This window comes from Brienomyrus brachyistius, chromosome 3, assembly GCF_023856365.1.
Source record: "Brienomyrus brachyistius isolate T26 chromosome 3, BBRACH_0.4, whole genome shotgun sequence".
Lineage (NCBI taxonomy): Eukaryota > Metazoa > Chordata > Actinopteri > Osteoglossiformes > Mormyridae > Brienomyrus > Brienomyrus brachyistius.
Window position 1 is genome coordinate 6,437,499 of NC_064535.1, and position 27,208 is coordinate 6,464,706.

General features: G+C 39.0%; 1 protein-coding gene across 1 annotated transcript in view; it reads left to right on the forward strand.

Annotated features, from left to right (window-relative positions):
- The first annotated feature begins 1,007 nt into the window (after positions 1–1,007).
- Positions 1,008–27,208, forward strand: part of macrod2 (mono-ADP ribosylhydrolase 2) — a 430,585-nt gene continuing 404,384 nt past the window's right edge. Inside the window, exons 1-3 of the mRNA XM_049008306.1 lie at positions 1,008–1,223; positions 5,506–5,610; positions 9,609–9,719. Coding sequence (XP_048864263.1) covers positions 1,187–1,223; positions 5,506–5,610; positions 9,609–9,719 — 253 coding nt within the window. The 5' untranslated portion in view covers positions 1,008–1,186. The remainder of the gene's footprint in view (positions 1,224–5,505; positions 5,611–9,608; positions 9,720–27,208) is intronic.

Below are 27,208 nucleotides of genomic sequence, written 5' to 3' on the forward strand. Positions count from 1 at the left end.
TGGATGGATGGATGGATGTAATAAAGCCTTTTCAAAGTCTAAATATTTTTGTGCAGAGATTTGAATTTAGTTTATGCAATAGTGAATGCATTATTCTGAAATCACATATGAATGCTGTGAATGAGGTTAATTTAGTTAACTATAACAGTTGCCTGTGAACTGCCCGTTGTTTGTAAACATCTACAAACAACATGAAAACATCGATATATAGTGATAAACAATCACTTTTAAGAACAAAAAAAAAGTCAGGTGAATAGCTGAGGACAATATTTGGTTAACCACACTGTTTATTTTCTCTATATTTAATTTATGCTAAATATTATAAATACTATCTAGCTATTTTAGTTACATTTACCGCATGGAAAAAAAACGCTTGCAATGTCGTTGTTTTCTATGTGGTTAATTATGTAAATTACCGCTGTTTACCAAATAACGTAGTCTTTTTAATGGAACCAGTCACATTAGTGACTACTTGTTGGGGGGGGGGGGGGGGCATTTAGGTTTCACTTTAACTAAATCGACTCTCACGCACTTCTGGGTACAGTAAATGGGGAGGTATAAATGCACCTGCCAGACGAATACACTGAAATTACGCCTGCATTTGGAGCTTAAATTCACTCCCTTCATATCTCACATACCTTCGAAATATGTTTACTATTGCCCCAAAAGAACTAGAGAGCATAAATTATTACACAAAAACCAAATTCATACCCCGTTTTCATTCACCCTTAAAAACGGACATAAGCACCGTAAAAAAACGTTTGCTATCTGGAGCAACGAATTCCATATCCTGGAACTGCCGGCTTCTTGCTACAGCACCCCCTAATCTCAAGTTCAGTTGCTACACGACCACCCCACACGCTTAGGATAGCCACCACTGCGCTCAACCTACCATATATCACGAACCGCGTGCCTGCAGTTTGATTGCAATATAAGAAACACCAATCATGTTTTACTTCCTGGTCTTTAATGACCAATCACCAAGCGCAGAACCCGGGGTGTGAGGCACGAACAAATCAAGCTAGACTGACTGGTCTTGGTGCCTAGTATATTTTGACAGCTTCTCAGGTGAGACATTTCGTCCAGGAGCTGTTTCACTTTCTCCGAGTTTCCGAACACACTCGCAGTGAGCCTGGGGTTGATACACTCAAAAAACAATACCTTGAAGCCCAACCATCACGGCAACATGAGCAAAAAGAAAAAGGACTGGAGTGCTGAGAAAGGTAAGCGATTTGGTGTATGGGTGAGGAGTATTTACACTGTCATTACATTGTATCAATGTATAGGTCCCTAAATCTGAGTGTCCTCCGCAAATAGCCGCAACGTTGGTACACTTAATGGAATTTAAGCAGACTTGGTTGTGCTCTTATGCAAAAGCTATGCATCCGGAAAGTACACTAGCTGCACAATGTAGATACCGATGCAAAAGCGGTATGCCTCAATCTGCTTCCAGAATAGTAGCAACCAAAGGCTGCCAAAAAACGGAGTTGCCACGCACTGAAGCCATTTACGGCACGTAGACGCAATGCACTGATTCGCTTAATTCCATTCAGCTGTTCAAACAGTACTATAGCTGCCTAGGCCACGTAAGATTTTGCCCAAGTTCACCTGTTAGAATGACAATGGTATCCACTGGGGGAGGGGGGGATATTGGCTGGTTTGTGGTGTAACGCTGTCAGGTGCCATTAGGGCAAATACCGCGAGCTGCAGATAGTAAAGGATGATTCATGATATATGCGCAAAAGTGAAGAATTCTAAATAGCTTCTAAAGAAAACTAGCAAAGTCCGCAAATATTCATGCAGATGTGCCACATATATATGAGGTGACTTACCCAACCCTTTTTGTAAATTTACTTTTTATTTTTTCATAGTATTACGCCTATGCCTGTTCATTTGGTTTAACTAAAAAAAAATACCCAATACAGGTGTTTCAGATAATGATGATTAGACGAAGAAACCTGTTGAATACTTGTCAGAAGTTTATCTTTTTTACTGGGCCAAGTCAAGGCATCTATTAACTTTAGTCAGTCTCCAAATTATTTCATTTGTACTGAAAGCAGTTTGTGCCTCTTAGCCAAATGTGTCTTCCGCAAACCAGATTAATTCAGTATCGTGATATACAGATGGGTATATCTCATGTTAATGTTTTCTACAAGCATGGTAGCCTTGGTTTTTGGTGTTTTGGCCTGTCATTTGTATATCCAACTCATTTATCAATGTAATTGGGAAAAGTAACTTATCCTGTAAATGTATAGAATTGTGAATATTTTTATCGGTGGATATTAACAGTTGTTAACCTCCTGTTCTTGGTTTAACGTTTGTATAAGGCGGCCATAGCACAGGTCAGTTGGCCAAAATATAATTGCATTTCTGTAGTCTTGAGTACAAATGTACTACAGCTCCCTAGCCTGGGAACTGGTCTAATAACCCAAGAAGTTGCATGTGTGCTTAAAAAACCCTGTTAAATTAATGGCAATAATACCATAAGGCAGAGAAATGCTTCTGCACATCTTTGCTGCTGATGCAGCTGTAATGCAACAGGCTCTGTGTATGTGTCTATATTTGGATATAGTCCAGACATCGATTTTTCTTTCCCCCCTTCTCTTACTTGTTCCATCTCTTGCTCATCTTGCTGAGCTGGTGCTCCTCAGTGTGTCCACGAAAAGCTGTAGATTTGACAGTATAACTCTCTCAGAATTTGCTGTATGGAATATGAAGGAACACGCTAAGCATTGCAATGCATGCATTCCAAATCCTAGCTAATTTACGTCCTTGTTTTTTGAATTTCGTGTCAAACTAGAATAATAACATAATTCCAGCCGTCGACAACTTTCTATACCTGTTGCAAAAGAGGCTGGGATTTTCATGTTGAGTATCTCACTGGCCCAGCTGTGGCTTCCAGTGGATAATTACAGCTTAGCGTCCATCCCTGGCCAATGGCCATGGCTGTGGTGGCACAGATGGTGGCATGCTTCCTGTTGGCTGGGGGGAGTGGCGCGATGTGGGGAACTTGGTGTCCCTCCTGCGCTGGTGGTGACCCCATGCTGAGTAGAAGCTCAGCACAGATAGCATGCTTGTCACTTTTTGGCCAGTGAATGAACGGACGCAGATAAAATAACGGCAATGAATAGCAATACTTGGTTTTGAAGAGACATGTACGTGTAAATGATAAGGCAAGGAATTTCTGCACACTGAGACTTTGAGCACGACAGGCTCTTTCTGGGCCTCTGAGTTGTCGTCATAATAGCAAAAAGTTTTTCAGCCTCGTGAGACTCAAGTTATGAAATATTTCATCCATAAGAGCAACAAGGACTTATTTGTATTAAGACTTCTAGTCCATGATTTTATCACGTGCTTGAATTTTACTCAACTGTCGTCCAGCATTTGTACAAAAGCTTTGAGCAGAGGCTGCAAATGCAAACAAAAATGTTCCAGAGATTTACATTAAACACATACCTTTACCTGTTGTTTTGGTACATTTGACTGAGTTACTTTAACCAGAGGTCTGCTGTATCTCTTCTCCGTCATACAAAAGTGTAAGTATCGTTACAGGCCCGTTCACATGAACATAACCGTTTGTAGCTGTAATTTCATTAGGAAGTTGTTAACGTGTTACTTCTCGAGAGTCACCTCTTCAGGGTTGGCTTTAACAAAAGTTATTGCCATGCCCTCCAGAATGTACATAACTGTGGCCAAATAACCGTTAACAACTTTGTAAATGACACTAAACTGCTCTCGGTGATTGTGGTAGGGATATCACTACCAGCCGTGAGCCCCACCTGGTTGTAATGCAAGACCGAGCTGTTGTATCACGTGCTGCAGGAGCGGATTCCTCGTGAGCGACCCGAGCATGTCCTCGCGCCGCGTCTGTCGCGTGAGTTCAGTGGCCCTTAAGTGTGGGCAGCTCTCGGTTTTGGCAGAACCATCACACTCTCTAAACGTTTCAGCAATATTTTATAAAATAACCCATTTGGTGTTAGGTGAGTACAGTGGAAGTAAAATTTATAAACACTCTGAATGAAGTCGAGGTCAAATTGACGGTAATTTTCCTTTTATTCAAATAGGTCGAATTTAAAGCCTCTGGAGGTCGTTTGGTGCAGTATTCCACACAATTATGTTACTCCACCACACTACTAGAATTACTAATTGACCCACCGTTTGCATTTAACTAGATGTATTAAAAATTAATTGCCTTTACTTGTTTCATGGTGACGACGTTTGTTATATAAACAAATAAGCACATTAAATAGGAAGTAGCGTATTGATGGTTAAACCTAAAATTTAGCGACTCTGTTTTCTTTATCAATACTATTGATGTCTAGTGTAAAATGTTCCTTTTTATCAAGACAAATTTATTTTTACAAATGGACAGCTATATTCGCTAGACCGTTTTAGCCTTTAGTCACGAGATGTAATCGTTTAAAGCCGTTGTGCCCCCTATCTACCAGATGAGCATATGATTTAGTTTGTTGCGTATCTCAGCATAATTCTAATAATTGTCCTAGCGCATTGAGAAAATTGGGAAACTCGCGTTGCACCAGCCTAAACTGGCCACATTGGAGTTGTCCCTGAATAAAAGTATCTAATGACACCTAGTGGTTACTTGTAGAATTACAATGTAAAACTTTAATGTTGAAAACAGGTTAAATAGCTACTCCATGTTTGGGTTTAGGTTCTGTTTTATTAGAGTGGCTCTCATTCTTATTAATTTATTTTACTACGTAAAATGAGTTGGTAAAGGAAAATAAAGGAATAGCAAACTTTAGAATTTAGTAAACTTGGATTTTTAACACAATAAACGTCTTAAATTTGAAACCAGATGCTTGACTTGAATGTAATCATGAAGTTGTTGTGTCTTTATTGCGGCTTTTTTGCTCTGCGCTGTAACTTTATCAGTTCTGTGGTGTAGTGTAATGATTTATCCTGGCATGATCGGCCTTTCGTAACTCCAAGCCACACAGCAATGTGTCGTATGTTAATTTAATAAGTGGTGCTATATGAGGTGGATATCTGCATATAGATGTTTTTAAAGCACATACTTTTTCACAAGGAGACATCGCGCTGAATTATTCTTTGGCTAATACTTTTATCGTGGTGCTGGGGGAGACAGTGACCATCTGCTCATGTACCCTTGAAAAACATATTAACATTATTGTAACCTGTGGTACCGCAAAATAGCCAGTGTTATAAATGGTTAGAATTTTAAATGTGTAAATCACTTTAGATTGCGGTGTCAGGGAAAAAAAAAAATAAAAATAGTGAAGGACTTTTTAAATTGTCACTGATTATTATTATTTTTTTAATCTTATTGCAGAAATCCCTGTCGTCCCTATTCACATTGTGCTTTTCTTGCTGAAAGTGGGTGGGTGGGGGGGGCTTCTAATTCTGTGCTAAAATTTGTAGGTTCTTGGGTCCCTTTCATGTCGCCTCAGGTTTAAGTATTATGGAAACTGTGAGCATTAACATGGGATTTATTTCTGTGTTTCCATGTAAATAATTCTGCAGCACGATTACTAGATCTGGGACTGGAAGAAAGACGCAAGGAGTACAAAGGCAGCCATGTGCCTCTGGAGGACATTCTCACTTGGACAAAGCATGAGAGGAGTAAAGGTAAAGTGTGTCCCAATGAAAGAGTTTCTTCTTAATGGAGTTGCTTCATACAGATTAGTTCTGTGTGGTTTGAATGAAGTTGTATTGGTCACACAGGCTTAAGATGAGTACTTGCTGTGGTCAGCTAAAGTACATTTCCTGGCATTTTAAATATTAATCACAGCCATTGCGGTCTTCGGTAACAGAATTAACGCAAATCCATAGAAGTATGAAGTATGTTCTTGGGTTTCCGTAAGAGAAATTAAAATGGCCTACAGTCTAAAAGTGGATAGTTCATGTCCAGAAAGTAAAAATCCAGACCAAGCTTTTGTTTCCACCAACCAGTTGAGTATAAATAGTGAAAGTCTGATTATACAGATGGTCTGAGCTATTCTCTTCCACAAGCTTTACCATCGGCTCACAGAATATAGGTAAAAATGTCATAGGCTCTCTAAACACCCCTCTGGATCCCCGTGTTCTTGCCACCAAAATTCTGATTGATAGTAACAAACTGAAGTATTTCATGAAACCCAGAGCAATAGTTATGGAGATGAAAAAAGACAAAACTAACCATAAACTGAGCAACAAGATGCATCTTGTCATACAAATTGATTGTTTATTGTGGGTTATTTGCTATAAAGTTATAAAAACATTTTACCTGGGTTTTTTTTTTTTTTTTTTTAGCTATTTTGTGAAAATGATTAAACAATACAAATGACAGTTTAGATCACAAAAGTTTAGATGTCAATTGTTCTACACAAAAACAATACATTGTTATGATGATGACTAATATTTTAATAGATATTTAATGCTTTAACTTGTGAGATGAAGATTATTAAGTTATAATAATACCCCTTGAAAGCAATTACTGTCAGATGGTAAGGAAAACCTGGTCAGGGAAGCCACCAGGAGGCATACAGCAACGTTAAAGGAGCTACTAAAAGTACTAGCTGTTCCCTACATGTGCCAATCTCTTGTATTCTTCATGTGTCTGGATTGTAGTGTAGCAAGACACAGGACTTTTCTAACAAAGAGAAGCATCCTGCCCCAGCTAAACCTTGCAGTGAGGTATATCCAGTATCCCACAACCATGTGGAAAAATGTATTATGGTCTGAGACCAAGGTTGAACTTTTTGACCATAATTTCAAAAGACATGTTTGGCGCAAAAACAACTTGGCACGTCATCAAAAGAACACCACACCTACAGTGAAGCATGGCGGGGACTGCATTGTGCTTTGGGGGCTGCTTTTCTTCTGCCGGAACTAGGGCTTAAGTCAAGATGGATGCAATCATGAATAGCTCCAATTAAAAGTCTATTTTGGCACAAAACCTTCAAGCATCTGCTAGGAAGCTGATGGATGGATGGATGAATAGGAATTTCACCTTTCAGCACAACGCCAAGCATACATCTAAATCAATGAAACGATGCCTTTACCAAGAGAGCGTCAATGTGCTGGAATGGTCCAGCCCTCAGTCCAACTGAAAATCCGTGGGGTGACCTGTGCATAGGAGATGCCCTCGCAATTTGACAGATCTGGATTTTTTTTTTTTGCAAGGAAGACCGCACAGACACTACTAACGCACTAATGCAACGAAACACTAATGCAACGAGGTTTTTGTGGCAGTTCTTTTTTTCGCTAAACAGTTCAGATTTTTCCCCACTTTGTATAGGGTGCGGTTTTGGAATAAGGGTGGAGTAAAGTTCTGATATGATTTCTCTTGGTTTCATTTTTTCTACTTTTTTTTTTTTTTTTTGAAATCAAAAACCTGACATTTTGGCAGGGGTGTGCAGATTTCTTATATCCAGTGTGCAAGCGGAATTTCAGTTCTTTCTAAAAGGCTAGATGCACAAATGCAGGGAAAGGGCATTGTATTTTAAAATGGGATGTTATATGATTACTTTTTTAATGGCACACCTTGACATATACTACATGCACATCGCAGATACTTAACAGGTGGCTTGACACAATTTAATTCTGACCGTGGGATCAATCTAAAATCTAAAGTGAGCTGTTTGGCAAATTACTCTAGAAACAGAAGCCTGACTGACTACTGAAAGTGCACTTAACATGAAAGTTAAGATTTTATGGCTTAAGCCTTCAATAAAACATAACATATACTGAACGTTATAATATTTTTTTCATCCTATGTACAAACACTACTAATGCAACTAAAACACTAATGCAACGGTTTTTTTTTTTATTTAAACAAAAAAACAGGTAACATCAGCCTCTCTGTAAGATGCGAACTGAATGTTTTGATTTTAGCTTTGCATTCTGGGATTCTGTTCAGCATTACAACCTAAACTCTCATGTTCACAACCAGGAAGGTATTTTATAGGTCTCTATTAAATGTTTGCTAATACTATTCTGCCATTTGGCCATCAAAATATTGCATCAAAATGTTATTGAGATCAAAGATATGCATTATAACTTTAAAGTTGTATAATGAGTTTGCATTGTATGCACATGCTGTCAGTAGTTCATGATAGTCTTGTTATAGGTTAATGGGTTAGTCAGTGACCTCTTACATTTATGAGATTATGAGACTGCATTTTGACATGAATGGCTGCTGCTAATGGCACATGCATAATGATCACTCTGTCACCTGGAATATGGAGGGGAAGGGAATCCCTGTCATGTTCTGCTTTTCACCCTGATGCTGTACATCTGGCTTTGCCGTGAATCAGATATGTAGACATTGCAGGATCTTTCTCGGAAGATGCCCTTCAGACATGAGCTGAGGATTGAGCAATCAGTCAAAGTCCGACGGGCCTGATGTTGGCCTGTTTGTTCATGGGTGAAGCAGCTTGTCTTGTAGAACACACAACAGCGATGATCAAGCTTCACCTTTTGGCATATTTGGTGCTGAATAATTCCAGCTGGAGTGATGTGTGCTATTTTTTTTTAAACATTGAGTAGACGCGAAACATGAACACACATGAAAGACAAACCATGCAAACTGTATATAAATATAAATTATATATAATCCACTGAGGGAATCTTCTTATTTTAATATTTAAATGGCCACTTCTATGTTTCCTCTGATTTTAATGAGCATGTGGTTCACATAAATTCCTCAATTTTCTGTTCTGCTATGCATGTGTCATTAGACGGAGTGTGTGTTGGCACTACTGAGTGATATGACTGTTGTGAGAGTCGGAATATTCTGCAAACCACTCAAAATGTATTGGCCCATAATATTATATAAACCCGAGTGGTAATATATTTATTTTAAACAATTTTTATTTATTTATTTATTTATTTATTTATTTATTTTTAAATTGTACGATGTGTTCTTTTAAAAACAATCCAGGCATTGAGATATTGTTGAATGATATTTAAAAGCCAGCTTTTGGGGGACCAAAACCCTTTTGAACAATTTTTGTCAAGCCAGAGGTGCATTCAAATTATGAATCAAATATTTTTGACCTCTGCTAGTATCATTTTGGTTTCATCATGCTTCTTTCAAGAGTTTGACCTTTTATTGTTTCCAGCCCGTGACACATCGCTTTCATTCTGAGGTGTGTGCATTTTGCGTGTGACTACTTGCTCTGCGTGGCTAGTTGGTCTATAGGAGATCAGCATTTCATCTCTAATGAGTTTTCATACAACTAATGTAGTCCTTTTAATATGAATACCTACGTTTTCGCTGCCTGCGAGGTGTGATATGAACACTTCAGTCCGCCAAAGCAGTCCTGCCAGAAAGCCACCTGCCAAGGCAGCTCTTGTGCTTCTCTCTGGTGCATCAACAAATTCTCACAACAAAGTTGCTGCCAGCTTGTGTGGCCCCAGCCCAGCCAATGCTATGATAGCGCCAGCTCAGACCATCACAGGAAGTGTACACAATTGCTAGCCAGATTTTAGCATGTTTTTATAAAATCTGGATATTATCAGGGGTCTGAAACATTCTTTGTTTAACAGTATAAAAATCTAATTTTAGCTACAGGTAGGCTTGGGACAGTCTTTCAGCGTTTTGTGTGCATGTAATATTTATGGTTCATGTTCTGTTTCTCCAGGTAAAGAGGAATCAGTGGAACAGGACATACAGGCAAACTTGCTGAGTGACAAAGTCTCTCTCTATAAAGGTGACATCACCGTCCTTGAAGTTGATGCCATAGTGAATGCTGGTAAGTCTCATTCTACAAAGAAGAAAAAAAAAAAAGCTATTCATGTATGTGTTGGAAATGGTTCTTCGCTGCAGAATTTCCCGAAGGAAATGTGGCGCACAATTGCCGGAGTTATATGTAGCCTGGGAGATGATAGCAGAACTAAAGCTGGCTTGGTTTTGTAAGTTTACATTTGCCCTGTTTGCTTTAAAGAAAGTTCAAGCTAAGTTTGTATGAGTGAATAATCTGGACCTTGCGTGATAAGCCTGGAAGAGATAGGTAGTGACATGGTAGTTTTTCAACGATGCTAGGGATGCTCAGATCAGGGCTATTGGGGCTGATCACTGTTTGCCGATCAACGGAATCCGAATCGGATGATACTGCTCGCCAGTCACAGGGTAAACTCACATTTTCCAAGAAAAAATTATAGCAAATATATAAGCATCTCTGCATCTTTTTGGAAAGAGCATATTCCTCTTATCCAAAATTTGTGCAGCTGCACTGAACAACCACTCTCTCCACTCTACACGGAGCAGAAGGATATAGTTGGGCACTTACAGTGTATTTCTCATGTTACTCCTCTCGGTGAAGACACGAAGGTCTGAGGTTTCTGGTGTTCAATGCTTTGGATCCTCCATGAGCAACTTCTTTTGCACATCTCTATTAAAGATGAATGATTTGCTTCTGGTAAAATTGCCAGACTTTAGACGACAGTGCTGCTGCTGTGTTTAGAACTTCATGCACATATTTTAAGTCATCAAAGCACATTGTACTGTACGTCATCCACTAAATCGTTATTTGAGATCGGTCAAGGTTGAATTGAATTCAAGTAATTAAGTCTGAAATTCAGCTGCCGATCAATTGGAGCATATCTAAATGATATCTTCCTTGATGAGGTTCGTAAGGTTTGTGCTTCAAGTGCTGCATCTCAAAACATCTGGTGGTGACGTGTACCCTGTTGCTATGGATTTGCTGCCTTAAGGACCATTTCTTCACAGATGCATGGAGTGTATCCTGTTTTATGGCTCTGGATTTCAGATCGGGGTGGTTTTAAATCCTCTCCACAAACTTAAAATGTGCTTGTGAGAATTGCTTTGCTACAAATCTTTCCTCAGACGTTTTCTCGGCATCTGATTTAGTGATTGTGAATCTGTACAGCCTTTTGAAAATATTTCGTTGAGAACTGGCTCGGAACCCATTATGTTTATAACAGCACTTATTGTAAGTTTTTACTATTCTGAATTTGTATTCAAGGATCTTATGTAAATGTTTTATGAATATCCATTACAGTCTAACTTATTATGTACTACTCTTTTTCCCAAGTGAATCAGCTCACTTGCATGCTGTCAAACACTTGACATCAATCTATTGTTAAATAATGTTGGGCTTGTCTGCCCTCTAGTGTACAAACAGAAATGTACACTTTTTTGTGATATTAACAAGCATCGATATTGCTTGTTTAGGATGGCAATGACATTTGCAAATATCCCCATGTAGTGCGAACTAAGAACCTAGAGTGGATTATGGAGGGCATCTTTTAAATCCAAGAAAATATCTTTACTGTCGTTCCATACTCAAATAGTAGCTGTTTTTAGGTTTTGTTCCATCACTGCATTACACTTGTCAAGTAAAACTATCATAATAAAACTGTAACGATTGTCTCACCATTTTAGAAGCCAAATTAAACCATTTATACGTGATGGCATCAATATTGCATATGTTACATTAGGAGTTGGGAACCTTACACATTTTATCTGGGATATCGTCTGGCATCTGCCCTGTGTATACATTTAAAATGAATTCAAAGATGAGCTAGATTTTTCATGGTCTTGTGCAGATTAGTCCATCCATTATTCCAAGCTACTCCAGTTCTCGCTCCCATTTTAATGTTATCGGAAGTGAGGAATTGGATTTGTCTCATGTTACCTATAAGATACATGACACGGTATGTCGTTTGTGGGTTGGGGGTTCAAACCATTCCATCATTAGGTGTGAAGAAAGTGGACTCTCCTAGGGATCCCCATAGGCCTTCTTGGCTGAGCTAAGTCTGAGGTACAGGAAATATGATGCACCAGGAAGAGCAAATCTGTCTTTTTGATCAGAAAACGTACAAAGACCACAGTCATTGAACATGTCGCTAAATGTAAAAATCCCTTTATCTCTCCAGGGAGGATGTGCAAATCGCTGTCTACCAGGCAAAAAAGTAAAATTATGCCATGGGGTTGCAGAGGGGTTCAATTTATAACTCACTCCCATCACTCTTTCAGTAAAGCACCAAGCATTCAAGCTGATAGTAATGATATCCAGATCTTCAAATTAAACTTTTCCGACTAACACCGACATATGGAAAATTTGCACATTTTAATCTGAGTGGATGTTTCGCCCGCAAAGGCTCTGGAAAGCTAAGTACATATGTGTTCAGATGTGCCGTGACCCACACCAGGACAAACAGACTGCAGATGGATGGATGTTCAAATGTAACAGATGTAAATTCCTACTGCTGGCTCCTCCTGAGTTTACCAGAGGGGAAGAAAAAGAATAACTTTTAAAGATGGGATGCAAAATGAACTTTTACCACTGAATTTGTTTTAACCATCTAAACACAAAAATTTGCAGGAAGATTGACTAGACTGTCAAAATGATGTATTAAGGTAGAATATATGGACAACTGCATTGGGACACACCTCTCAATCATTGAATTCAGGTGTTTCATTCAGACCCATTGCCACAGATGTATAAAATCAAGCACGTAGCCATGCAGTCAGGTTTACAAACGTTTCTGAAAGAATGGCTTGTTCTGAAGAGGTTTGTATTCAAGCGTGGTACTGTCATAGGATGCCACCTTTGCAATAAGTTAGTTTGTGAAATGTCTTCCTTGTTGGATATTCCATGGTCAACTAAGTGGTATTATTGCAATGTGGAAGCGTTTAGGAACAAAAAACTCTCATGAAGCGGCAGACTACGTGAAGTAACAGAGCAGGGCTGTCGAGTGCTGAGGTGCATAGTGCATAAAAAGTCGGCAATGCTCTGTTGACTTTGTAACTGGAGAGTTCCAGGCTTTGGCATCAACCAAAGCACAAAAACGATGCTGGGAGCTTCACAGAATTGATTTCCATGGCAGAGCAGCTGCATTCAAGCCTCACATCACCAAGCGCCATGCTAAGCATCGGATGGAATGGTGTAAAGCTCACCGCCACTGGAATCTGGAGCAGTAGAAATGTGCTCTGAGGTGTGATGAATCATGCTCCTCTGTCTGGCAGTCTGATGGACGAGTCTGGGTATGGTGGATGCTAGGAGAATGTTACCTGCCTCCTAGTATTGTGCCAGCTGTAAAGTTTGGTGGAAGAGGGATAATGGTAGGGGGTTGTTTTTCAGAGGTTTAGCTAGACCCCTTGGTTGCAGTGAAGGGAACTCTTAATGCTTCAAGACAATGCTAGCAAGACAATTTGTAGAATTATATACTTCCAACTTTGTGGGAACAGTTTGGGCCATTTCCTGTTCAAGCGTGACTGCTCCAGTACACAAAGCAAGGTCCATAAGGACATGGTTGGGTGAATTTGATGTGGAAGAACTTGACTGGCCCACACAGAGCCCTGACCCTCAACCCCATCGAACACCTTCGGGATGAACGAGAACAGAGATTGCAAACCAGGCCTTCATGTCCAACATCAGTGCCTGACCTCACGAATGCTCTTATGAATGAATAAGCAGAAATTCCCCCAGACGCGCTCCATAAACTTGTGGAAAGCCTTTTCAGAAGGGTGGCAGCTGTTTATAGCTGCAAAGGGGGGACCAGCTCCATATTAATGCATAAGCTATTTAGAATGGGATGTCATAAATGTTTGTGAGTATAATGGCCAGGTGTCCCATACTTCTGTCCTTATATTGTACATTGTTAATCACATGCAGCATGAAACAGTTTTCTTTGAAATGCAGTGTTATTGATTTTAAATTGAATTTAATATGATCCGAACATTTGTGAAAGAATAGGTTCTTCTGAAGATTAACGGATGTCAAATTGCGGTAAATCTATTTAGAGATTGTTTGTTTCAATTTCATGTTAAACTCATAGCATTCATTGTAATGGCAGAACAAGGGATGTTTACCTGGAGACGGGAAGAGTATAGTGACTAAACTGGAATCATTTAGACATTGTGTTTTTCACGTTACTCCTGTTTCCAGCAGCGGTCACTTACAATAATAACCCCTCTGTATTGTTATCCTTAATCCTAATTGTCTTAAGTCAGAAAAGACGATCATCAAACATAGGAATCAATAATTGTCTGAGCAGTGAGGTTTATTTTGTGCTGGCTGATCTCTGCACTTTAACAGGTTCTACTGGTTTGTTTCAGACTGGAGGCCCACACTCTCTTGTGAACTTGAATGTGTGGTTACAGGGGCGATTACTCCCCCTCGTTTCAGACCCATGCCAAGGCCTGCTAATGGACAGGTGGTGGGAGGCGGACAGCTCTGTTAATGTCTGTCCTCTTTAGGCTTATCAGGCATTTTTTTGATAGCTAATCTGCTCTGTTTTAGAGACTTGATTCATCAGAGGAATTTGCCAGTTTTTCCATTGGAAGCTGCATGCCTCAAATCAAATTCTGAGCCATGACAACATATAGTATTAAAGGCCTTAAAACAAATGTTAAGAGCTCTGTTTGGATCCGGTACTTATCCTTGTTTGCTTCTTGGGGGTTTTAGAGCTTAATTTGTAATGTGTAACATTTATGTTGTACAGATCCTTAAACAATTTGTGGAAATTTTGAGCAATGTTAAATAAGCTGACAAAAAAAAAATATTCTAATGGAGCTTATTTAAAGCAGAAATAATTTTTAAAGTAATTACACATGGATGTAGGTTCAATGTCCATAGTAGAATAGAATAACCCTCTTCCTAGCATATAAGAAGTTTTACAATACCACATTTACAATGTGTGGTGTGCATGATATTAATGCTATAAAGTTCCTTGTATTCCATGTGACTGGCTTAAAGATATTTTCATTATATAACTCCACTTGAAGGCCTATGTTGTAATGACAACACAGGTGACCCATGAATGGTCAATCTGGATCTTATACCCTTCCACCCCCCCCCCCGTTTGGAATCTTGAAGCATATTTTACTACCACTATTACTGCTACTGCTCTTACTACTAGTACACCAACTATAGTCAAAGTACTATAGTAGTACTATAGTACTATTACTCTAGTATTATTCAAACATCATGGGATTAATCAGTATCATCTTCTGAAAGTAGGTGAAGTGGTTTGGCTTTTGTTTTTGATGGACCACATTGCTTTTTATAAGTTCCTGTCAGCAGTATAGTTGATCTTTGTGTGCATATAATGGATATAAATTCACTAGATAGTTCTATCTTTATTATTTTGTCATTTAATTGCAGTGGTGACTTCAGTTGTAATGGCTGTGGAATTCTATCTCTGTTATAAAAACGATGATTCATGGTATTTGATTTAAACGGTTGAAGTATAATGTGTGTAATTGAGAGTATATCTGGTACATTGGTGTAATGACAACATTCAGAGTAAATTATCAATGTTTCATAAAAATGATCAGATTTTTCACCCAAGAAAACCCTTGCTGTGTTAAGCTGTATTAAGGGTACCTGTCTCATTGGGCAACCTATCTGAATGTGCTAGGGCTCTGCCTGTCTAGTTAAAGTTAATAGGGGTTGGATAGGCACAACAGATTGGTGGTAATAATGTGTTATGTGCAAAACATATCTTTTAAGAGACAAGCCGTAATGCTTTAAAAAAAAAAAAAAAAATCTAATAAATAGACACACACACACACACACACACACACACAACCTTGTGTCGACTTGCATTTACATTTGGGACCGGGACTTCTGGATGCAAGTCATTTCGGGCGCATCTTGATATTGTAGCTGTCAATCATGTATATGTTACTGTACCCATACTATATTGCAAGTTAGGTATAGACAGAGGCCTATTGTACACATGGCTGCGCTGCCCATTCTCCTGCACCTGATAAACTAACTGATACACCTTGGAACATCCTGCTACATCCGCTTTCAGGCGTTTCTCCATCAGTGTTTTTTACTTACTATTGTCCTTGGATGCAAATGCAATTGATGTGAATCAATCAGATGTAACTTGGCATAAGACTGCAATCTGATATTGGGGATATTGCAGTAGTTATTTACACGATACCTGCAGTACTGTGAGAAAACTGGTTTAAAAAAAGGACCCCTTTTTCCTCATTCTCCCTTCTGCAAATCAGTTGCCTGAAGCAAAGTGCTTTTGAGAAACTGTTTTTGTTTCGTTTTTAGGTCTGACACATTTTGAGCGTTTAAGTGATTGTTAGTAATCGATGAGTCTCTATCTTGCCTTGCAGCCTCTGTTGTGTTGCTTTGGCATCTCTTCTCTTTTTACCCTTCAGAGGAGCACAGTCATAGGATCTCCTGTTTTTTTTTGGTTATCTTTCTGTTTGCAACTTGCGTACAAGTAGAGCCCCAGGTGAACTTAAATCCTGTTCTTAAAATAACAATCAAGCACAAACCAGCACACACTGTGGCTCCCTTAGGCAGAATGCCAAAACTTTTCCTACAGAGATTGAAGTGGCATGTAAACAACTCTTGTAGTCCTGTGTACAAAGCTGTGCCAATTTCTCTGTGTGGTCTGTGTGGGTGTACCTCTGCATATGTGTGCAAGATTTGTGTATAAAATGATGCTGAATTTTAGACTTGGTATCAACGAGATGGGTAAACTCCTTTGAAGCTATAAGACCACGCTGCTTTTCAGGAGCAGCCTGGAGTTGGAGAGCATAATGTGTCCCATGATCTTGACCATTATATCATCTCCTTGGGCTATGCTGGGACTTGCTTCCTTACATCAGGCTGCCGCTTGGTCCGTTGTTTGAGCCATTGGTGACCTCATCTCATCTGCTTAGTTTGCGTGGGGTCAGAGGTCAGAGCCTCCATTGGACTTGCCATGGTTACACTGAGAAAATGTGGTTGGAAGAGATTTTCTTTTTAGTGGGCAGTGAAATGTTCTGTTGTTTCTCCTGGATTTATCTTTTTTTCTTATTTCATTGTATACATTTTATGGGATGCAGTTAGTTTGTTGCTTAGGGACTGAAACGCTAATCCTGAAACGCTAAGCAAGTCTGAGATGGTCATACTGGGCTTGGCGAATGCTAGTACTCAAATCCAGTTTTGTGTCACGATGCTGCTGATGAAAATGAAGATGGGTAGCGTGTTATTGCAAGTGCACCACTAGGCAGTAGCATGGAAATTTTAATGCATCCAAAAGCAAATCCAAAGTTTAAAGTTTAAAAATCCAAATTTAAAGGTTTTTTTTTTTTTGCCTAGAACAAGCAGCATTTTCTCAAAGATAAATTGTCATTCTGCCTGTCTATGCCCTGTGATTACTGCTACAGCAATGTCTTAAGGCCGCTATCCCTAGTCACCTGTAAACGGAAATGAGTTGCATCGTATGTTACGTGTGAACAGCATGGGTGGTTTGTTTTTTTTTTTTTAATGTTGCTTAGTGTAGGGGCTCATTTATACCAGGATATTTCGAAGGAATGGTCTCCAGGAGGCATTTAGGGAGCAGATGTATAAGACGTAACACCATCTGCTCTTGAGGTTTCCCTTTTTTCTGTATGGAAACCTGACATCATAATGATCAGGGGAGCAGCTTTCAGTTTGTACTTTGAGTGAGAATCATAGGATCGCCCCTTGGAGAGACTTCGCCGGCAACATACAAAATGAAGACCTCTGTCATTTAAAGCAATCATGTAGGAGAGACACAATGATTCAGATTTAGTTATCTCACACTGCAGTATGTTGAGATTCAGTTATTTAATAATTCTTTTGTGTTCTCATAAAACCGAGTAAAGAACCGTTTATTTTTTTGCCCTGGCTTCATCTAAAAATGTTTAGCTGAATGTAGATGTTATCGAGCAGAACCACCGCTAGATGGCACTAGCAATCCATGGACACAAGATGATGCAGTTTTATTTTATTTATTTTTTTTCCTCATCCCCCCCCCCTTCCTTGCCAAAACCTTTAAGGTTAAAGATCACCCTCCCCCTGTTTTTTATGTTTTATACAGTTCTAACACTTCCAGGTTGACTAGGTACCTTCTTCTCCCAGTTGCAGCATGTTTCTGTTTGGGGGGCTTGTTCTGCCTACTCAGGGATATACTTTGCATGAGTTTGGGTTCATTCTGAAGCCCCACAATGGACTGGCAAGACACTTGAAGTCTCCATGTCTTTCTCTGCACCTTTTGCCATGCTGACACATGACAAGGCTCAATGGCCTCCATCCATCCATCCATCCATCCATCCATCTATCCATCCATCCATTCATCCATCTGATCATCCATTTGTCTCCTAACTGGTCAGGATTGCAGGGGCACCTGGAGCCCGGCGTTCTTTCAACACCAGTTCATTGGTGGGGGGTTTTTTCCATTAAATTCTCTAAATATCTTCTACTGTAGATGATGTACACCTAGAGCTTAAACAAGTGAAAGGATTAGGAAAAGTGTTAGGTCAGCAGAATCGGAATTCTTGCAGGATGCCTGGTCTGAACTGGTGTGCTGCTATAATAATCAGGGATGGACATAACTGGTACGCAAGTACGCATTCACCTTTTAAAAATGAAACGTGCGACAATCGATTGTAAAAGTGCAAATGCGTATTTATTTTATGTGCATTTGCGCTGCTACGACAAGGAAATACCTTGCATTTTAACCTGTATACCGCAAATGAAGTATTGTTAGCATAGATTTAAAATGCATTATTTTGTTTCACATAAAATAAGTACGCATTGACACTGTTGCCACAATCGATTGTTGCACGTTTTAAATGTGAATGCGTACTTGCATACCAGTTATGTCCATCCCTGATGATAATGCTCAGCCAACACTTATTACAAATATTACAAGTGAACAAAGACAGGACGCTTTGTATAACTTTGTAATCCTTTTAAACTTTAATTGTAAATATGTAAAATGAAATTCTGTGGCTTACCAAGGTTTATCTATGTTTCAATCTTAAGTACTAAATATTTTATAATAATCAGCTTGATTGCAGAATATTTTTTGCTAATTTTAGTTTAGTTTAGCACTGCTTTCAATGCTGTGGTCACGAATATTTAAGCTCAGATGTCCGCTGTAGATGGTAGTTACTATCAAACTGCAGGTCAGACTGATTGTTGGCATAAGACTGCAACTAATTGTACTGATTTAGTTAATTTTAACAAGGTACCCTTTAAATTCAAATTTGACTCTGTGGTCTTTGACCATACATTACTCACAGGATTTATTATTTTTTTAAAAACGCTTTTGAATTCTGATTTATTCAACTGTGGGTTTTATGTACTTATGTTTGTTTTATCCATCTATCATTATTTATTGCTCTCTCATTGGACATTTTATGTAGCAATTTTATCAGCTAGTAGATTGGGCAATTTCTTCCCCATCATTAGGAGTTATGGACCTGTCAACTACATTTACCTATAGGAAGGTTCCGTTGTTGACATCTCTGCTAGGGCTTCATGATGTATAGAGAGAAGTGTGCTTATTCTATAGTGAACCTTGCTGGGCCTCAGTCTCTCTTAGTTTCAGCCACCTGGGTATATACTGGTTCTAATCGGCGAGTAGCTCCAGTGATAACCAATTACACTGTAAATCTGAAGTAGTCCTTTTGTTCTCTTAAATACTTAATGTCCATCAGGTCATTTTTATGAATCTCCGCTTTATAAACGGGTCCATTAAATTAATTTTCTAAAGATGGTCTGGTTCTTGTACTTTAACTGAGTTAGCACATTTTGGTCCATGCAAAGCTTATTTGCTCATGGACATTAATTCCTCTGAATCCACTTCTGGTTGCCTGTCCTGGCCATAGTTGGCATACCAAAAATATCAGACCAGACCTCTTCAAAAGGCCACAGACTCTTGTTTTGGGAAATTCCTGGATATTTCCATGCCAGATGGGAAATATCATACCTGCCAACATGTCCTGGGTCTGCTCCAGGATCTCCATCAAGAAAAATGTGCTTGGGACAAGCTCCCTTATACACAAGCAGTTGGCATACTAATGAGGTGCCTGAACTGCCTCAGGTAGCTCTTCTCAATCTGAAGGAAGAGCATCCTTCTTTTAAGGTTCTTTCTTATTGTCGGCCACCACTGTCATGAAAGGTCTGGTATGCTATTGTGGCGAAACCTTATGCTGGCTGGTTGTGCTCACAGCCTTGTCTGGCCATTACCTAAATCTGATGAGTGTGGATAGGTACTTTGAGGACATGGCTTCCACTTCTATGTATCTGCTCAATATCCACAAAACCTGCTGCCACCAAAATGACTTGCATTCATTCTTAACGTCACATGCAGCCAAGGTAGCTAAACTCCTTCACTACGGGCACGCTCCCTCCCTCATGTGACAGGAGCAATCGGTTCTTTTCTGCCGGGGTACCATGGCTTCAGAGTCAAAGGTATTCATTCTCATCCCTGCTGCTCGGTATCGAATATTTCAGGTGTGTGCTGAAAGTCCCCCTCAAATGAGGTGAAAGGAAGGACAACCTCTACGGAAGGAAGGGACGTCATCTCTTGCCATGCCGTTCCAGCCATGGATATGCCTCGGTAACCTGTCCACTAAGTTTATTTGCAATTGTCAATAGTGGATAATTAAATAACAGAGTTAATTATCGTTGCAATAATTCTGTTTAGACAGGCCATGTTTGAATGGATTGACAAGGGGCAGAAAGGAGGGAGACTGTAGTGGTTGTGCAGTACAGCCACCGAAGATGGGCCTTAACCTGATTTAAGGAGGTGACCTTAAACAAACAACATTAGTTTAAAGTTGTTGGGCTGTGGTAAAATATGACTCCTGCCATTAGCACGATGAAATGGACAATTTAATTTTTAATTTTTTTTTGCAAGGCCTGCTGACTAGGTCATTGCTTTATATTTGTTATATGTGGCAGTTTGATTATATGTCCATATTTAATGCTTTTAATAGATCCAGAGGCTTCTTGCCAAGTTATGCTTACTGTGGACATCCCAAGGCCTTGTGAAATCAAGTGTCATTTTGGGTGGGATACTGCAAAGCACTGTGGAAGTGCATACGAAATCCTGTTTTCAGGCATTATGTTTTCATTCTAGCAGGATGTTACCTCTGAGCAACATGAGGTGCTGGCAAATTATGACAAACCACCTAGAAAACCATGCGTGTTGTGTTTTTTTTTTTTTTTTTTTCTTCTTCCCACTTCTGCTAAGCCTTAGTAAACATATGTAGGTAACCATAACTGAACTCTTAGTGCTCTACATGTTGGGGAATGGAGGATTGATTTTAGTGCAACCCACCATTTTGGTGTTTCATTCAGTTTCATCACCCATTGATTCTTTTTTTTTTCCACCCTCCCTGATTGCTGTGTTAATCCAATTCAGTTTGCAAAATAAATGGCACATACATACCCATACAGTAGTCAGTACTTGCCTGTGGGGAAAAAAAAGATTGGGATGGTTTACTTGTGATGTTTTTCAAGTGTTGAAATGTGTGCTGCAGTATACAGTAGTTAGTTGTGTAGTGTAAAAGTTGTGCACTGGAGAGATTTTAGGATGATTCCATTAAATCACTAATGATTTGTTAAATTTACCCCTGTTCAGGATCTAGTAACAAACATTGTAATCAGGCCGAACCAAAATGAACCACATTTTGTCTCCGATCGAGATCATAAAACTTCTGATGACCAACAGTATTAGCTCGTGAATAATTTTATATGGTCAAATTAAATGGACCCCAGAAATTTGTTTACTAACTTGTATGGTTGTCAGTTTGTCAAACTCCAAATTTATAGGAAGTCTGAAATTAAAACAAACCACCTTGTAACCTTAGCCCAAGTTTAAAACAGTAAGCATGATCTCTCGGAGCTGGAGTTTTTTTTTTATTTTTTTTTTTTTTTAATTATTATTATTATTATTATTTATTATTATTATTATTATTATTTTTAAATCCATGATCTGTTCTACTTGGCTCTTTATGCTTGTACTATGTACATAATTTTTTTCCAGAATTATATATTTAAGTACATAGCATATTTTTCAGTTCTAATCATTTCTCAATTTATGAGTATGTGTCTGTGTAAAATATACATTATTGTTTGTGTATTATATACATTATTAATTATTATTACTCCAGCCTGGGTTTTCCCTGCTTCTCATTGATGATGTAGGACATCTTCCTTGCTTTATGGGTCTTCAGTCCTGCTTCTAGGAGTCTGATACAAACTTGTCCAAGCCGTGCACTTCACACTACTTAATGTTTTTAATTTTTTTTTGATGGTTGACAGTCATCTTCTCGTCCTCTATCTTGCTGGTTTTTGGCTATTATCTGTGTCTCCTGCTTCACCTTGTTCTTGTGTACTGCCGTATTAGAAACTTTGAGTCTGGAAGCAGCCTACCTCACAATGTACGCTTTTGCAAGCAAAGTCAGGGTTAAACTAGGATTTAAAAAAGCAGATTTTAAAAATTGTAATAGTGGTCTCTTCTTTTTTTCCTTTCTTTTTTTCCCATAGATGTATATTTTCGAGAGATGTACCAATCTATTGATTCACTGATATTTGAATCAATATCAGTGCCAATCATACTGTAATAGATTGGGTGTCAGGCATGCGTGACCGATCCATGTCTGATACTTCACTTTAGTTATTTAGTTTTTGGCTGTCTCTTAAAAGAGAACTTGTGTTTCTTGTTAAATCTATTTGTACAGTCAATCACTCAACAGCTCTTTCCCATTCTAGATGTGTGTTTTGCCACATTCAAGCTGCACGTTCACGGTGCTACTCAGTGGGTGTGAGCGCAGTGACTTCCGCCTACTGTGACGTTATATGCATACTCTTTGCAGTACGCAGAGTGTATGAGCATCCGATAAGAGGGTGAAGATATGGAAGTATATAGGTGGATTGATACATACATGCATATTTAATTAATCCCAAAATTTACGCTTCTAACAGCTAGCAGCGCTGCTATTTGTAATCTTTGTAAAAACAAAATTCTGACAGGTGATAAATTCTGTTAAAATGCATGAAATTGTGCGAGACGATACGAATTACATGGAAAAAGCAATGGCTGATTTGAGAATTGCTAGCTTGGCTGTTTAGCGCACTCCCTACAGGTTGTGATACATGAGGGGCTGCTATCGTAGCGAAGTGTAACTGACTCTGTTGCCAGTGGGAGAAATATTGTGGGACATTTTAAGCATTCACCACTTGCATGTACTCTCTCGGAAGATATTCAAATTTAACTGCAAATGCCTCATAAACACTTTAAAACAATGTACAAACGAGGTGGAACAGTGCCTTATGCATGTCACCCATAGCCTAGGTAAAGCTTTTTTGGCACGCTTTATTTGTGTTTACTAGTTTTAGAAAATATAAAGTATAAATATTTATATATTGTGTATTAAAATGTTAAAATAAGAAGTGCTCTTGTATCGGAATCTGTATCTGTATTGGCAGATGTGTATCGGAATCTGATCGAAACCGAAAACGTGGATTGGCCCATCCCTAATATTTTAATTTCTAGTTGATCACTATCATCTGATATTTTATGCATGGCTTTGCATATGATTACGAACTTTGGACTGAGTTTACCTAGACTGTTTACTTACTAGTTGTAGTTAAACAAAAATATTCTTGCAATTCTCAATGCTTTTCAAACTTGTTGCATTGATTAACTCTTAAATATCTCAGAAACTAGAGCCAACCTGGCTAAACCCAAGTCATATTCTTAATGAGCACCATAAACTTAATATAAAACCTTTCAGACATCGTTGGCAAGAAAATCACTGTATACCAGTGTTATGCTTCAAGATGATGTGATTTGCCATTGTGTCATGTGGCACTTCCCCACCAAAATTCATGAACCTAGTAACTGGTTGAGTTCCTGGGCCATCTCAGTTGGGAACTTTTGTAGCTTCTGGCCACTTTCATGTGTCGCTTTCCTACTGTACAACAAGAACTGGGACCTTCATGCTAACCAAGCATGGGAAATGCAAAAACATCCTAGATTAAACTTCACTTTAGGGCTGCTTAATTAGCGACTGTTTTTCTATGGATTCATCTATCTACTATTTTACAATGCTGTCGCAAACTCTGTCGTTGGAGGTTCCAGAATGCTACTGGAGTGGTACCCATTTATATCCTGCTTTCTTACTCTTTCTGCTACATATGATTGCTCTCAGAAGATTGCCCCTCTTATCAGAAATGTCTTTTTTTTATTTTTTATTTTTTTAAGGACTTTCTAAGGGCTGTTCCTTGGGGCTCTTATGTAATTTTAACTGTCTTCGTAGCATTCTGACATCCCCCCCCCCCCCCCCCCCAAAAGCTCGCTATTTTGCAAATTGGTAGTTGCGTGAAATTATTTTTGAGGGAGCAGCAGAAAGGTGTCTTTTATTGACCATGATAAGTTAATTTTTATTAAGTTACTATTATTATATCATTTTGGCACATGGTGCCATCTCAGCCAAAGAAAATGCATCCATTTTTTTCCTCCTCCTTAAGTGGTATGTTTACAGCCATATTATCTTGCAGAATAGTATATGAAATTCTCAAGCAGATTGAGTGTGAAAGCCTGGCTTCATGATAACCTACATCAAACTGTTTCCCTTGCACAATGTGGTCAATTATTTGTGCTGTAATTACTGTATTACAAAATCAGGTGTTACATTTTACAACTCCCAGGTGGCATGGTAATTCCTAGCTCTTATGACTAAAAACAGCTCAGGTCTATTTTGACGCCCGTAGTGGCCCAAACATGTACGAGTAGTCATTGTCCCTCATCAAAATACCTCTTAGTCCCTCTAGGGTTTTGTGTCCCCTGATTTAAGATGGGTATACACCAAGCGGACAGCAAGAACTACCACCAATCAAGGCTGATGAATGTTTGACTCCTGCACCAGAATTATCATAGGTGATTTGTTGTCATATAGTCCAATCAAAGAACTCAGTTTCACCAACTAGCTCCAATGCCGATTTACTATTTTGAAATGCATATTCTCTTGAATTGCAATGCATGCATAATCCAACTCCATTAACACTTAACGATTTTTCAAGCGATTTCACTGTCGCAGAAAAATTTCCATTGTCAGACAAAATCATCAACATTTTGCTGGAGTTGTAGCATGCTCCCATCATCTCAATCGTTAGGTGTAAGGTAGTTAAAATAGCTGTCTTAAATCAGTCTGTCTAGCATCTTGACGTTCCAAAAAAATCAAATGTGTTTAGTATTATCATGAGTTTTAAGTCTTAGCTCATACAAATAGTAATGTGTACAAGACATCCTACCTCTCCTGAAAGTTCCAGAAGTCTCCCACATATTGGAAGCGGCTCCCTGACTCCCATAAATGATATACAATATCCTGGAAATTATAATTTTTTTTTTGACAGTGAGCACGAACTGTGATTGTTAAATTTAGTGGCAACAGAGTGTAGACAGCAGAATGTACAAAACACAGAATGCGCATTTCTGTCCTTAATGTTAAAATTTTACTTTAAAATTTTAGATGGATTGTTTAGTTTAATTGATTTAGGGAAAACTTATGTAGTTTTGGTCTGTTTAATTGCTGCTACATTGCTGCGTCGGTTTTGAATTTTGGAATTGTGGAGAAATGAATGAATAGATTTTATGGTTTGGAAATTTTGTTTTTATCTTGCTTGTGCTGATTTCTGGTAGTTTTTCTTTCAACTTGCAACAGCAACATAAGCTGAGCTAAGATTTCCTTGTACATCTTTGAATGCTTTCTAATCTGAGTGGTGTATTATTTAAAATCGTTGCCTCCAGAGTGGGATGTAGGGATGTAGTCCTCGACTTTTTCCAGTAAAAACCTAGAGAGTGTTCTCACTAACTCTGCAGCCATACATACATTTCTTGCTTTACAGGTTGAGATCAGTTTAAAGTCTCCAAACATCTCTCTTGCTAGGCAGGCCTGGTTCTTGTAATACTTATCCAATAATTTTAAATATTAATTAACAGGATGTTTGGAGTATCAACCTCTGATTGAGTTATGATTTTACAATAGAAAGATGGATGAGTGTTCATTTCGGTGATTCCTTGTTAGTCAATTAGGTGGAATTGGTAATGATTCATTTTGGGGGCATGAAGCAAATAAATGCAAATGAAGCAGCCTCTATTTGTCCAGTCTCAGGATTCTAGAACGCTGAACCATGCTGGTATGGGCTGGAAGTCCCTTAGAAATGAGCTGTACTGTCACATGCAAAATAAAAAAAAATGCTTCAGAAACCATGGAGCGCTAACTTTTTCCTATAAAAGTAAGGAGCTGATTCCCTGTCTCACTGGAATGCTGAAATTACACCTGATTCACTATGCATGATGCCCTGGAATTCCTACTATGCTGTAAGCAGGCAAGTAGTTGCTCAGTAGTGCATAATGCCCCCTAGTGGAAGTTGGGTATTATTTGCTAGAATGTTGGACATTGCTAGTACACATTTTGTTCTCATTATTTTGCAGCAGTCTCAGTACTCTGCTATTAGGTATAGGTCACTGGAAAGTATAGGTACATGTTGAAGTATAGCTGTCAGCTATTTTTTAGCTATATTTATTTAAATATTGTAGTGTCAGGGATGTTGGCCAAACTTGGTTGTTGCACTGTGACAGGGAACCTTCTCTGCTTCGCCTACTATGCTTCCATTGACCTAGAATTGTAACCAATAGGTTGTGAACACACGCGCGCGCACACACAAAGAAACAAGAAACTTTCAAATGAGAGACGAGCAGTGTGTGCCCTCAGACCCCCCAACTTGCTCTGCTGGATCAGGCTGGCTGTCAGTGTTTATTTTGGATGTGATGGGTGGAGGGGGAAAAGCGAGAATTGACTATTGGCCAGGGATCTGTGCTGAAGGCCTTGGATACCACTAGCGAGGAAGTGGGAGGTAGCAGGGCAGCACCTCATCACTCCCTCCCTGCTGAACAAGCAGGAAGGATCGTTTTCCACCCGAGTGGCTGAGGGAAAAGTTCTGTGCTTTCCTACATCAAATAATAATGGATCAAAGCTTGTAAAGACAATGCCACGGTAAAAATGTCTAGATGGGAGGCGGAATCTAGGGTGTGACTTTAACTCTGGCTTATGGGTCAGCGTGCAGACAGTGGACCATGCTCTGCTTCCCTTTCCTGTACTGCTGTTTGAGCACATGTCAGCGCAGTAATTTGTCAATCTGCCCGGCGATACTACTGCTTGCTGAACATTACGGTCTTTGTACAAATTGAGGCCTGTGACTTATGAGGTAATTTTTTGCTTTTCCCGTGAGTCGGAACTAATGTGGTTCTCTTGAACTCCGAGCTGTGGTTCTTGGTTGACTTTATCGATAGCTTTTGTGTTTTGTGCTTTAATCAGCATTAGACCGCTTTTCACGTATTTCTGTCTGTGCACTTTTTTGCGCAGCCTTGCAAAGTGTTCATTAAATTTTCATGTCTTTCAGTTAATTATCCCAATCCATGATTGCTTCTATTG